Genomic DNA, 15,308 nt, shown 5'->3' on the forward strand with positions numbered 1-15,308 from the left:
TTTTCCAGAGAGTCGGAGAGATCATTGATGAAGACCAGAAAAAGCACAGGGCCCAGAACACTGCCTTGGGGAACTCCAGCCTGAACAGGAAGGGGAGATGAGAGAAATCCATTCAGAGCCACACATTGACTACGACCAGAGAGGAAGTCCACAAGCCATGCGTGGAGATTTCCGTGGATACCATAGGAGGAGAGTTTGGTGAGCAGAGCAGGGTGCCAGACAGTATCGAAGGCACGTCATATGTCAAGGGAGACAGCTTTGATTCCCTGTTTGGCATTGAGGACCTCCATCCATTGTTGAGACAACAGAAGCAGCATGTCCAGAGTAGAGTGACCTGGTCTGAAACCAAATTGATGATCAGAGATCAAGCCATTGGAGAAGAGGAAGGATTTGATATCCGAAGCAATGATGGATTCCATGACTTTGCTGATAATTGGGAGCAGGCTGATTGGCCTGTTTTTGCACCTTTTTGTGTAAAGCGGTGATGTTGGCTGATTTCCAAGCTGATGGCAGGTGACCTTGAGCAAAAGAGAGGGTGAAACGAACAGAGAGAGGGTGTGAAAGAGCAGCACAGCAGGATTTTAGGACCCGATGGCTGATGCCGTGTGGTCCATTTGCAGAATCAGAGTCGAGGATTGACAGACACTTCTCCACCTTGTCAGGAGAGAAGGACACAGAGTCCAGGAGCAGCTGGGTACGGTGGGTACAGAGAGAGACGGGTTTGGGACACAAGATTTTGAGGCAAACACAGAGTTGAGGCATTCAGCTTTTTCACGTGCGGAGTCAGCTGTGTAGCCGTTTGAGGTAAGGGAAGGGATGGAGGGGGAACAAACACCAGAAACAGATTTTACCAGACACCCCCAGGATTTGAAAGGGGGAGACAGGTTTGAGAGTTCAGTCTTGAAAGTAGAGAGATATTGTTTCCTGGCTCTCCTGAAGGTGGACAGACTCTTGTTCCGAGCTTTGTGAAAGGAAATGTGATTGTCTTCCCTTGGATTTCCTTTCCAGGAGGCGAAGGCAAGTTGTTTCAGGGTAACTGCCTCACCACAAGATTCCGTGTACCATGACAGGAGGAAGGGTATGACAATTGAAGACGAGATGGGATAAATCTGTGCATGAGAGACAGAGAGCAATTTACTTTGGAAGAATTTACAGGATGAGTTGATGTCAGAGGCAGTAGAGATGGGAGACCAGTCCAGATGATTGATGGCTGCTTGAAGACCGTGCCAGTTGGCCTGAGTGAAATGCCAGACTCGTCGACGCTGAGGAGACTCTCTGAGAATGGCCAGAGGGATGTCCACTTTAACAAGCATATGGTCAGATGAACCGATAGGAGCAGAAGAAGAGCAGCAGACATTTTCAGGGAAGTTTGTCATAACCAAGTTTGGAAGAGAAGATGCTCCATTGACTGAAATCCGGGTCGGGAAATTGACAGATTGTGTCAGTCACAGTTGGTCGCAGAAGTCCTTTGCTGAGGTGCTATGGCTGGTGAGAGAGGTATCCACACCCAGTCAGCTGGCATGATGACAGTTGAAATCACCACATATGAGGAAGAGAGAGTTGGGTTGAGTAGATATAAATTTCTCCATGTTATCAGACAGCGAGATGTAGAGCAGGGACATCGGGAGATCATCGGGAGTGTTAGGAAAGGTTAATAAATATAGATCAGGATGGCGGATGACATGAGGTGGTGGGACGCTGACTGCTTTGAAGCCATGGAGGGAAGAGGGGGACATAACAGCCTCTGGAAGGCAGTTCCATGGATGGGAAAAGTGAGAAACAAAGGAGCTTGTGTGTGCAGTCAGGCTTGTGTTATTGATATAATCTGATCGTGCTGGAATTTATGCAGCAGCCGGCTCTCACGTTCTGTGTACTTTGCATGCTCTACTAACTAGGCCATGTTTTCTGCTTCAGATTTGAGTCGTACCGAAGTGAGCAACATCGGTCAACATCCAGCTGTCTGCCCGTCTCTATCGTATTAATAGCTGTGGCATGGACGCAATGTGGGGCTCTCTCTCTGATTCTTCTCTGCATATTTTGCATACTTAAGGTAATCATCTTCATTGATAGTGATAGTTGTGCAACAGCCTGCAATCTTTTTTCAAAGGTTGTGTCATTTTGAAATGCGTGTTCGTGTCCAGTGAAGACATCACTTTTTTACTGGATATAGTCGAGTTTGGGTGTGAATACAGTCACTTAAATATGGCACTGAAGTTGGTGGATCAAAAACTCTGGTGAAAAGATCAGTGCTCTGCTGAGAAGCATTTTTGTCAAGGTAGACATCACTATTCAACTTTTACCCAAATTGTCTGTTCACAATGCATGTTTTGAGTCATATGCAACAATGTTTGCCAGCATATTCCATCTCAAACTAGAGCATTCCTCCACCAGATGAACAGTTTACGTTTTGTATCCTAGAATAGACCAGAAAATCACAATACAGAATCACATTTAATCAAAATCATCCATCCACAACTTTGAGATATCCTGCCTTGTATCGTTTTTGGTCCTATCTCCCAATGGTGAAGCAATCACTTAAAAAATTATACGAGCCAGATCCAGATCTTCACCAAAATTGAAGAGATTCTTCCTTGTCACACACACAACCTGTTCACCAAGTTTCGTCCAAATCCGTCCATAACGTTTTGAGATATCCTGCTATATGTTGGTTTTAGCCCTATCTCTCAATGGTGAAGAACCACTTATAAATTAAATAATTCTCATATCCGAATCCATATTCAGATCTTCACCAAAATGGAATCGACTTCCTTGTCATACACACAACCTGTCCACAAAGTTTCGTCCAAATCTGTCCATAACCTTTTGAGATATCCTGCTACGTATCGTTTTTGGCCGTATCTCCCAATGTAGTCCCCGGGCCACTTCCAGATATGTTCACTTTTGTTGCACCCCCCCTGCTACCAAGTTTGACGATTGATTATTGTTCCTGAGCTATTTAGGAGTGGGAATCCACTTGTCAATGCCAAAGCCTGCCAGGGAAAAATGTCAACAGCACTTTACTTTACGTTCGGTGGGTAGGGGTGGATAAGCGTAAATTTTCACACGCTTCAAAATGGGGGGTATGGGTGTTCGAGTCTATAGTGCTTCTTGGTGTACATTAATCATGACATATCATACACCACTGGAAAGAGGAATGAAATACCTATCCTATGGTATATCCTTGGAATAAATCGGACAATAATTGAGGTGAATATGACAATTTGTGTATCTTGTCCGTAAATATGCGTAGCCGTTAAAAGCGAACATTTCGACTAAAGCATATCTTACAATCAATCAGGAACCACTATAAACCGCCAAAGGTCAACTAGATCTATTACATTAGAAGCCTTAGGGTGCCATATGAATAAAACAGAATAAATACATTGAAAATATACCGATGAATGTACACTTTCAACCGTTTTTACATTGCTACCCAGAAATCTGTGATCTACATTTCTACCCAGAAACCATCTTCCTTGAATAGAACTGCCCCAGTGCCCCAGCCCCCACATCACTTGCATCAATGGCCAACTTGAATGGTTCTTGAAAATCCGGGGTTGCTTGGACAGGAGAGCTCATTAATATCGCTTTGACGTGGGCAAAGGCAGCTTGACATTTGTCATCCCAAATAAACTTGGTCTCTTTCCTCAGCAAATTCGTTAAAGGGGCTACCACATCAGAAAAATTCCTGCAGAACCGCCGATACCAACCAGCCATACCCAAGAATCTCATACGCTCCTTCTTCCCTTTTGGAACTTGGAAGCGATCAATGGCTGCTATCTTGGCTGTCACCTGTTGCACCTGACCCTGACTGACTACATGGCCTAGGAACACCATCTGTGCCTTTACAAACTCACTCTTAGATAAGTTGATGGTCAACCCTGCCTCGGTCAGTTTCTTGAAAAATGCATGAATTTGTTTCACATGATCTTCCATGGTCATGGTGTGGATGATGACATCATCCAGATAAGCCTCCACCCCCTCAAGGTCTGCAATGAGCTTATTAATCAGCTGTTGAAATGTAGCAGGCCCGTTTTTCAATCCAAAGGGAAGAACCTTGTACTGATACAACCCATTTGGTGTGACTAAAGCCCAGATTTCCTTGGCTCTATCAGAAGAGGAATCTGCCAATACCCTTTCAGCAAGTCAAATTTAGTTACAAATTTAGCTGGGCCTATTCTATCAATACAGTCATCAATCCTCGGGATGGGATATGAGTCGCGAGTCGGTCTTGGTCACTGCATTAACCCGTTTTAAATCCGTACAACAGCGAAAACTGCCATCGGGTTTTGGAACCAACACACATGGTGAGCTCCATTCACTGCTGCTTGGTTCGATGATGTCATTCTCCAACATATACTGAACCTCCTTCCGAAGATACTCCATCTTCACAGGGTTCATCCAATAGGGGTGTTGCTTCACAGGAGTGGCTTCCCCCACCTCAATATCATGATATACCAAGTCAGTACGACCAGGTACATCTGTGAACAAATGTGCAAACTCAAAAATTAGGCTGGATAGTTGTCCTTGTTGTTCCCTCGTCAAATGACCTAATTTCTCATCTGAATGACTCAACACTTCCGTGTTCGTCAATCTGGGACAAGCCTGGTCATCAAAGTTATCAAACTTCACACCGGCGTCAACCTCTGGATTCTCTTGCACCCCGACTACAGGCACGACAGGAACCATTTTTTCCACAGGCTTCCTCTCATAATATTTCTTCAGTCGGTTGACATGACACAGCTGCCACTTTTTCCGTCGGTCGGGAGTTGTCACCACGTAATCTGTTTCATTAACCCTCCTTTCGATTGCATAGGGACCGAAATATCTAGCCTGTATTGGCTGACCTGGAACAGGAAGCAACACTAACACTCGGTCCTCAGGAATGAAATTTCTTACCTGAGATTTCTTGTCATGTCTCACTTTCATTTTATCCTGTGTCACTTTCAAGTTTCTTCTCGCAACTTCACAAGCCTTAGTCAACAGTGGTGGAGTATGTGTCAACGGTTAGGCACAGATTGGCTGTGACTCCTCCTGTAGCCACTGTTCTTTCACCAATTTCAATGGTCCTCACACTGAGCGTCCAAACACAAGTTCAAAAGGTCTGAATCCCAATGACTCCTGAATAGATTCCCTCGTAACAAACAACAATAAGGGTATTCCTTCATCCCAATCCTTGTCACATTCAAAACAATACGTTCTGATCATATTCTTCAATGTCTGGTGAAACCTTTCCAAGGCCCCTTGGCTCTCGGGATGGTAAATACTTGATCTTACTTGCTCCACTCCCAACAGGTGTACCGCTTGCTGAAAAAGTGTTGACATGAAATTGGAACCCTGATCAGACTGGATGACCTTAGGTAGGCCAACCAAAGTGAAAAATTTAATCAAGGCCTTCGCAATAACTGCCGCAGTAATTTTTCTAAGAGGCACTGCCTCTGGGATTCTGGGAACCTTGTGGAAGTGCACATGGTGGTCAGCAAATACTGATGTCCAGCCTTAGTTTTTGGGAAAGGGCCTGCACAGTCAATAATGACACGGCTGAATGGGTCTTCAAAAGCTGGAATTGGTTTTAAAGGTGCAGATGGGACTTTCTGATTAGGTTTTCCCACCAGCTGGCAAGAGTGGCAAGATTTACAGAACTCCGCCACATCACGTCGCAATCCTGGCCAGAAAAAATGTACCAATATTCTGTCACATGTCTTGTTCACTCCAAGGTGCCCGGCCAAAGGTGTCTCATGCGCCAAACTCAATATCTCCTTCCGGTACGGTGGTGGCACCACAATTTGGTAATGAACTTTCCACTCATCGTTTGCTGGCACCTCCGGTGGTCTCCATTTTCTCATGAGTATTTCCCCTTTCATGAAGTAACCAACAGGTATCTTCATAGCCTCTTCCTCTGTAATGGCTTTATCAGTCAAACTCCGGAGCTCCAAATCTGTGTTGTTCTTCAACAAGTCTCTTTCGGACCAGCACCGTTTGTTCAACCTCGTTCCCAGATGTCTCCGACGGACACTCCATTTCCTCTTTTGTTCCAGATGCCACCTTTTCCTTAAGTTCCTTGATGTCACTCTTTTTCCTATTATCTCTTTCAGAATTTTCCTCCAATATCGCTAAGGAACCCAAATCCACATCACCTTCCTTCTCCTTCTCTTCAGAGCGCTTCCTACCCATAGCACGAGTCACTGCACAGGATGGAAAGATACCCGGAATCTCCTGCTCTAACTGTGCTGTATTATTTTCCATACTGGGCTTTTCAACCAACATCGGATTACCAGAAACTCGACCACCGGCCAAATCATTCCCGATAGATAAAAGAGATTCCCTCTACAGGAAGAGTGGCTTGTAAACCTACGGTGACCGGTCCTGACACCAAATCAGACTTCAAATGGATGACATGAAGAGGAGCTTTAACATAACCACCAACCCCCTGTCAAAGAACACTAACACCAGTTGCCGTCTTCTCTGACAATGGCAAAATGCCTTCAAGCATCAAAGATTGATGTGCTCCTGTGTCCCTCAATACCCTAACAAGTCTCTGGTTCGTTAAGTCTCCATCCAGTGACACAAACCCCTCTGAAATAAAAGGTTTGTAACCCTCTTGAACAAGATCGTTCTGTGATGCCGTAACTTTGGCATGGGAACCTTCACAAGGCACTGGCCTCCAAGGACGATTTCTCGCATTGGCCAATGCATTCGGAGTTGTACTAGTCTGACTCCGCTCCTGATTTTTCCTTTTCAGGGCGTAACATTGGGACATCAAATGCCCAGGTTTCTTGCAAAAAGCGCAAGTAGGCCCGGAGGAAAAACTCGTGGTCTGCCTCGGGCCCCCCGGAAGATAGGTATGTCTTGGAACTGCAGTCTTCTGATCCCTAAAAGTCACGGTATCAGATGTGTCCCCATAGTCTCGAGGCCGCCTCCATAAAAATTTGTTCTCTGAACCTGATTTTCCGTAACTCCCCTGGCTAACTCCAGGCGGGAAGTTAGGTTTGTGGAACCCCATCCTGTGTGTCAAGGCATAGTCATCTGCCACGGTTGCTGCCTCATACAACTCTGGTACTTTCTTCTCATCCAGATGTACTTTAATGTCCACGTGGACACACTGTTTGAATTCCTCCACCAAGATCAATTGTCGTAACAGGTTGAAGTCTTTCCCAATCTCCTTCGAGTCACACCACCTATCAAACATGGTTTCCTTCATTCTGGCAAACTCCACATGGGTCTCACTCTCCCTCTTCCTGGCATTCCTGAATTTTTGCCGGTAAGCTTCAGGGACCAATTCATAGGCTTTGAGAATGGCTTTCTTCACTATCTCATAATCTGCACATTGGTCAATCGGTAAAGCCGAAAATATATCTTGAGCTTTACCCACCAGAACACTTTGCACTAACATAGTCCAGGACCCCACAGGCCATTTTAACATTTGAGCCACCTTCTCAAAATGTAAAAAGAACTTGGCTACCTCCTTTTCATTGAAGGGTGGAACCAGCCTCACATGCCTACCAACATCCCAAGAGTTCTCACTAGTTGTCGAACGAGCCGGCATGGATACTACTTCTCTCCGTTCTCCCAGTAATTCCAGCTCCTTGAGTTTAAGTTCCTTCTGATACTCCATGTCACGTTCCTTTAACTCCCTTTCGGCTCTCCTTTCCTCTGCTCTTTCCTCTGCTCTTCTCTCTTCTAACCTTTCCTGGCTCTGCAGTTGCATCTCCATTTTCCGGAGCTCCACATTTCCTTTTTGCTCTGGTAACCAATCCAAGGCTACCTCTTCCCATGTTCCTTGTCCCACTCGAGACTCCACCACCAATGTCTGCATCTCTGCTTTCTTCATATTAACTTTACCTCCAAGTTAAAATATTTGGCCAATATCATGAGTTCCGATCTTTTTAACGCCTGGAACTGTGCCTCATTAGGGGACGCCGCAAACTTTTCTGCGTCAAACACCATGGTGACTATCACTTAGCACCTGTTAACCTTCACACAAAAAAAATTCCAATTTTTGAAAAAATTTGGGAATGCTAGGAAATTCCAAATTTGGGAATTTTGGGAATGTTAGGGAATTCTATCCCGGACGAGCCCCAAATTTCTGTTACGTGCTCCTCCCCAAACCCCGGGCACGGTGTACCTCCGAGCCCCGAGAGGAGTCACGGCAGAAAGATGTTATTCTGTGTCAAAGATCAATGGTGAAATCACACCAATTGTTACCAACAAACAAGTATTGTATTAAGGTCACAAGAATAACAGCACAAAAACAATAGTAATCAATTGTACAACCAATATATCATTCCTATGATGATACCATCAGTTTCGTACAATATAACTCACTGTGCTCCAAGTGAGCGAAAATAACATTCCCAATGTCTCTGTCCCGGCTTCAAGCCAAAGTCGATCCACGCTACAGTGATCGTCAGACCGATGTATCGAGACCAGAATCCCACTCGGTTGACAGTCACACTGTCAAAGATGGGCAAAGGTGTCCTCAAGAGGCGACTGGGAAATCACACCTTCGGGTATGGATGTTCAATGGCTCCCCACATGGCGAACCGCAAATTCCCACTCGAAATCCACGTTACACATGCAAACCAGGTTAACGGCTGGATGCGTTGAAATGGTTGAAGCGAGGTGAAGAGCCCAGAGCGATGCGAAATCGGGCGCGAGGCAAAACAGCCGGCGGGCCCGTACTCAAGGCGTAACGTCACTCCAATGATTCTCTTCAGAATCAACCGCAAAACCTGACACGCAGGTTTATCTGTCACAGCGATAACAACTCTGTCGCAGGAATCCCTTTCCCAGGAAACCCAAAGTTCACTCGTGACCCCCGTTCACCAGCGTTTGCTCAAGACCTCAAAGCAGCTCGGCTCCTTCTCGACCTCACTCGCTCCGCCTCCTTTTCCTCTTCTTCTTCGTCCGGGTCCCTATCCGGTTTTCGGTTTCTTTTTAAAACATTAATTTTTTTTACCTTTTGAAAACAGTTATCTCCAATTCACTTAAACGATAACAATAATAGTACCTTTAGGTAGAAGGTACCTAAAGGTACTATTATTGTTATCGTTTAAGTGAATTGGAGATAACTGTTTTCAAAAGGTAAAAAAAAAAAAAAAAAAGTACATGTTGATAACAATAATAAATAGATAACAAAATAGATAACAATAATAGTACATGGAACCAAAAATGTTTACAGTGGATGAGAACCACAACAACGGAAGTGACGATTCCGTAACAGTACCAAGAAGCACTATAGACTCTATAACACCCATACCCCCCCATTTTGAAGCATGTGAAAATGTACGCTTATCCACCCCTACCCACCTAACATAAAGTGCTGTTGACATTTTTCCCTTGCAGGCTTTGGGATTGACAACAAGTGGATTCCCACTCCTAAATAGCTCAGGAACAATTAATAAATCGTCAAACCTTGGTAGCGGGGGGGAGGGGGGGGGGGTGCAGCAAACTCCTTAAATAGAGCTCTTTCTGGAATTGGATCATCGGCTAATGGTGAAGAATGACTTTTAAAATTCTACTATCCGAATCCGGATCTTCACCAAAATCTAATCATTTCGTCGTTGTCACATCCGTTACCTCTCTGCCAAATTTCGTCCGAATCCGTCCACAACTTTTTGAGATATCTTGTTCACAAACAAACGGACAGACAGGGGTGAAAACATAACCTCCATCCACCTTTTGGTGGCGGAGATAACTACAACAGCACTCCGTAGAGAGCATGCCTCTGCCAGGCTGAACAGTTTACATTTTGTATCCCACTAATGGACCAGATCTGGATTCTGACCTGAACAAAAATCGAATCGGTTTGTTCTTGTCACCTAACCATCTTATCCCCCAAGTTTAGTCTTGACTTGTCCACAACCTTTTAAAATATAATGTTATATATCGCTTTTTCCCTGATCTCTCAATGGTGAAGAATCACTTAAAAATTAAATAATTCTCTCATCCGAATGAATATTCAGATCTACCCCAAAATCGAATCGATTTGGTCTTGTCACACACCCAACCTGTCCACCAAGCTCCGTCCAAATTTTTTTGAGATATCCTGCTTTGTATAGTTTTTAGCCCCATCTCTCAATGGTGAAGAATCACAGAAATTATACTAGCCGGATCCAGATCTGGATCGTATCCAAAATTGAATCAATTCTTTCTTGTCACATCCTCTACCTCTCCACCAAGTTTCGTCAGAATCCGTCCACAATTTTTTGAGACATCCTGCTATATATCGTTTTCGGCCCTATCTCCCAATGGTGAAGAATCACTTTTTAAAATTCTCCGATCTGGATTCAAATCTTCACCAAAATTAAATCAAGTCTTCCTTGTTGCATACGCAACCTCTCCACCAAGTTTTGTCTGAATCCATCCACAACTCTGAGATATCCTGTTATATATCGGTTTTGGCCCTATCTCCCAATGGTGAAGAATCACTTTAAAAATTATAGTAGCCGGATCCGAATCCAGATCTTCACCAAAATTGAATCGATTCTTCCTTGTCACATACGATACCTCTCTGCCAAATTTCGTCCGAACCCATCCACAATGTTTTGAGATATCTTGGTCACAGACAAATAGACACAGACAGACAGGGGTGAAAACATAACCTCCATCCACCTTCGGTGGTGGAGGTAAATATGTCATGCACCATTTGGTGTGTGTCATTGAAAAGTGTGTGTGTGTGTGTTCATCTGTCTGTCCAGGTTGCTATCTTGAAGTGCAAAGTAACATCATTAAAGGCAGCACTATCCAAGGTGAGTCATTTATAATTATGAATCTTCAGGAACATATTTATCAATCTAAGCATGCTCAGTCCATGACTTAACAGTGATCCTTATTTTGTTTGTCTACTCTACAGTACGTATTTAGGTGACATGGGATAGTAGTACATCTACAGCAACTATGGCCTGTGAAAATATATTTTGATAAATCTCAGATTTATAAATATAAATCTTATTTTTAACAACTATGAAGCTGTGCAACCACCTATTGAACCTGGGCCATGTACATGCGACTGCAGACGTTGGGTGAGCCAGTGCAGTCAGGGCTCGTGTCGGAAGCTGCTGGGGCAGGAAGAACGAGTGAAAATGCTGAGAGTTGGAAGGCCCGAGCGAAGCAATGTTTGGAGACGGATCAAAGCACTCTGAGTTTGCACAGCACGGCAACTGCTGCAACCGTCTGCGTCACCTTGTTCAGCTTACCTTCTGCTTTACACTGGTTCCGCCAATTACAGTAAGAGCTTTTCATTAGTATTTGTTGTGGTCTTTGGAATATTAGTGGGAGTGAAAGGCATAAGGATAGCTTAGCAGCAGATAACTAACTATTTAAAGCTCTATGGTCCTGGGTTTGGTTCCTAGCAGAATTGGGATAAAATTGTTACTCTTGGGTTGAGTCCCTACCAGCAAGGAACACTGCATCATGGAATGTTGTTCTGTCGAAGGCATCATGAGATCGTTTTCCTATAAGTTGGGCAGAAAGTACAGTCAACCTTTTGGCCAGTATCTATGTTGGCCAAATTCTCAACTTCCTTTTTTAACTGTACAATTAGAGATAGGATTACTTATATAATTCGACTCATCCTGGTCCTTAACTGCTGCAACAGACCCCTGAGTCTTCTTGCAGTACTTACTAGCTGTGCCTACCTCTTGCTTCACTGACTGGTTTAATCAAACTAGTGGGCCAGTTGGTCCGCTGTACCAAAATATTCATTGATCTTCACTGCCTTGTAGCATACCTGCCTGCTGGACTCGGGAGAGGGTTCTTTTGGGTCCTTGGGGTATTTTTGGTCCTCTGGGACTTTGGGGTATTCTGGGTCCTCGGGAACTTTTGGGTGGTCATCTGGGACTTTTGGGTCATCTGTGTCTTTTGCATCCTCTCGGTCTTTTGGGTCTCTTGGGTCCTTTGGATCAGGTTCTCTTGGGTCTTCTGGGTGTTAAGGATATTTAGGGGTCTTTGGGGTCTGAAAGGGTCTTCAAAGGTCATAGGGGTCTCAGCAGTCTGAAGGGTTAAAAGGTACATTTCAATCGTACATAATTAATGGACGTACGTAATTAATAGACACAAAAAGTATGCTTCACACAACTCATCCATTTATAGCAGACTAGCCGAAAGCACCCGGCGTTGCCCGGGTTCTTTTTGAATGAATTTACTACTATAATTCAGCTTTTACTCGTGGCCATAGAAGATTGACTACTATAATTCAGCTCAGCTTTTAATTGTGAAATGGGCCCAGCTCGGCTGAAGCGGCCTCGCCCGGCCTCGCCACCTTACCTTTTACCTTCCCGGGGCCCGTCCCAACATTTTTAGTTCTTTTTGAATGAATTTACTACTATAATTCAGCTTTTACTCGTGGCCGTAGACGGCCACGTAGACGTGACGTCACGACGTGACGTGACGTAGACGGCCAAACAGAAAGGAAGGAGAAGGAGAAGAGACGGTCAGGGGTTGAATGTGGTGTTGAACAGGTGGGTCTTGAGTGATGATTTGAATGTGCTGAGTGAGGAGGAGTCTCTGATGGTTTGAGGTAGTGAGTTCCAGAGTGTGGAAGCGGCGATGGAGAAGGCCCTGTCCCCCCAGGATCTGAGTTTGGTCCGGATGGGGGGAGGGGGGGGACAGGAGGTTGGCAGCAGCAGAGCGGAGGGTGCGGGTGGGAGTGTGTCTGAAGACGGTGATTGACTACTATAATTCAGCTCAGCTTTTAATTGTGAAATGGGCCCAGCTCGGCTGAAGCGGCCTCACCCGGCCTCACCACCTTGCCTATAACCTTCCCGGGGCCTGTCCCGACATTTTTTGTATTAGAGGTTTCCACCTATCTTTCACCGTTCAGGAGATTAGCTTGTGCAAACAAACAAACAAACAAAAACTTTCTTTTATATATACAGTCACGTGAAAAAGTAAGTACACCCCATGTAAAGTTTTGACTTTTTCAACATATTTCAACATACAGCTATTTGATCTTCATTTCAACAATATTAATAGATAAAGGTGATATAATATAACAAATATCATGAAACATTTACATTTTGTAGTCCATTGTATAATTTAAATAAACAAATGCAAATTTCGCATGTGGAAAAAGTAAGTACACCCTTGGCTCTAATAGGGGTATTGCCCCCTTTGGCAGAAACGACCTCAAGTGGGCGTTTCTTATAACTGTCTACCAGTCTCTGACATCTACTGGGAGAAATTTTTGCCCACTCCTCCATGCAGAATTCTTTCAGCTGTGCGATGTCTTTTATGTCCGTTGTGCTTTATTCTCATGGTTACCTGCTGTTATACTGTCGGAATGGCTACATTAATGCTCCAAGTCCTGCTTCTTCCTCTTCCCTCCGGGAAAGGAGTGCTTTTAAAGCAGGCATTCTTATGATTAAACGGACAAATTTCTGATCCAAATAAATTGATTATTAGCTTTCCATCATTATCCTACGACGGCAGCAACTCTTTCGAATGAAGTGTGACGGACACACGGACGGAAGCTTCTCCTTTTAATAAAAGACTATCTCCCAACAAGAGATTGGTTTCTCGTGAAGTGCTTGTTTACCTGGTTATGTTTGATACTTAACACCTTCCTTACCTCTACCCAACGTCTTAGTGTGGAGAGGAAGTTGAATCCTGATCCACATCTTCCTGTGGCCATTTTATTTTGCCTAATGCTTCCGCTGGTTCTGCAGACAAGTTCAACGATAATTCGCTCAAGGTAAAGACGTACCATTAGTTAACGTCATTTAATATACAGCCCCTTGTTTGACAAATTGTTTTGTTCTGTTATGCAATTCACTCTGCACCTTCATGTTTGCACGATTGTAATGTTTACAATGACATGTTCAAGACAGCAACGTCCAATCCCATGGTGATGGTCATGCTTGTTGTTGCAGTAAGGTGCTACATGTGAGCACAACACTACACTTGCTGCTGCCCATTGTCACAGCAGTGTTCGGTACAGTTCACCTTTACCGCATCCCATATTTTCTGATGGTATCCTTACTCCCCTTGGCTCTCGCACGCTTGTTTTGAGCAGCAATGTGACGAGAGAAAATGCAATGACAGCTGAAAGTTTATACAATGCAGATTACATCAGCAGTGGATTGCTGTCACAATTTAAAGTTGTACATTGGTTATTCATATTTGTAATAAAGTGATTTTGTTTTTGAAAATTGGGCCCTAGGTATGATTAGATGGTGTTTCATTAAACACTGAATTTGATTTGAAAGAGAAAAAAACAAAACCACCATGACATTTGTTTTGAGTATTTCATCCGTTACCACTTGTTTTCTGCATTATTAAAGATGCCTACTTAAAGGTAGACCATGTAAATCCTGGTCCTAGTCCCTGTCGTATACTCTACTGTAGAGCGTGGCAGTAACCAAGCCTTCTGCCATTCTTGCTGCGATGCTGTATCTCCCATCTTTGAGCCGTCCAAAACTATCCGGTTCCTGCAGGTGCATTCCATCAGTCAGAATGGCTGGGAACACATATTCAGTTCCAAAATTTCCCCAAAGCTCGAAGTTGAAGGTGGTGACGGCATGACTTATGGGCTTCCCGCAGCTTTCACGTCTCGGCCCGGCACAGCGCAGTAGCGTACATATCTGATGGTAGAACACCTGTCTGATCGTATGCTTCCCATCATAAGCGGCTAAAGCATAAAGTTCTGAGGAATTAGTTGTGCGCTGGTATTTCACACTGCAGCACACCTCACCGTGGCAGATGCTGCGCTCGCCGGTGTCATTAGATAGAGACACAAAGGTGTACTCATCGTACATCATTATTTGATTAAAAGGAGGTTCTTCCACAGTTTTAAATTCGCCACGGTCATTGTAAGCCTCCCACTGGTTGACCTTCTTTTCCGTTAAAGGGATCTCCTGTGACAATGCATCTTCAGACCACAGCGGAACATGTGCCACTAACAAATGACTGCCATTGCCATGACGATATTTAGAACCGCCAGGAAAGTAGATTCCGCTGCCAAAAGCTTTCCTCTCAGGGATGTTGAGGTTGGAGGCGAGCAAGGTGATACCGAAGCCAGCGGAGTAGGCACGCTGTGCCTGGATGCTGCTGAGCAGGGGTAGGTGGTCAAACCAGGCGGTGGAAAAGGCAATGTTCTTCACTCCATGTCGCTTCACAAGCTCCATGGCCGGCGAGCCAAAAAGTAGGTCGTAGCAGATAAACATAGCAAAATCACCAGCAAAAGGTGTGTTGAAGATTGCGTAGTCAACCTGGCACATAAAAGGTCATGTGGTTACAAGATTCAATCATACGTAAGTAAAAGCTTAATTGTTGTGCTTTGAAGAAATGTGGTCCCACCACTCAAATGA

At 44.4% G+C, this 15,308-nt stretch overlaps 2 protein-coding genes across 5 annotated transcripts in view; one reads left to right on the forward strand and one right to left on the reverse strand.

Annotated features, from left to right (window-relative positions):
* The window catches only part of PGAP1 (post-GPI attachment to proteins inositol deacylase 1), a 76,299-nt gene extending 61,895 nt beyond the window's left edge, over positions 1–14,404 (forward strand). For all 4 annotated transcript variants that reach the window (XR_013623813.1, XM_078779926.1, XM_078779927.1 and 1 more), the window contains 5 exons: positions 1,915–2,050; positions 10,701–10,751; positions 11,018–11,229; positions 13,589–13,693; positions 13,872–14,404. Coding sequence is in view for 3 of the 4 variants with exons in the window: in XM_078779926.1 (XP_078636052.1) it covers positions 1,915–2,050; positions 10,701–10,751; positions 11,018–11,229; positions 13,589–13,693; positions 13,872–14,010 (643 nt within the window). In the remaining variant the exon portion in view is untranslated. The remainder of the gene's footprint in view (positions 1–1,914; positions 2,051–10,700; positions 10,752–11,017; positions 11,230–13,588; positions 13,694–13,871) is intronic.
* The window catches only part of BTD (biotinidase), a 40,131-nt gene continuing 38,855 nt past the window's right edge, over positions 14,033–15,308 (reverse strand). The window contains exon 4 of the mRNA XM_078779937.1: positions 14,033–15,209. Within this exon, the coding sequence (XP_078636063.1) occupies positions 14,319–15,209 (891 nt within the window). The 3' untranslated portion in view covers positions 14,033–14,318. The remainder of the gene's footprint in view (positions 15,210–15,308) is intronic.

This window comes from Myxine glutinosa, chromosome 6 (assembly GCF_964187855.1).
Source record: "Myxine glutinosa chromosome 6, kmMyxGlut1.1, whole genome shotgun sequence".
Taxonomy (NCBI): Eukaryota; Metazoa; Chordata; class Myxini; order Myxiniformes; family Myxinidae; genus Myxine; species Myxine glutinosa.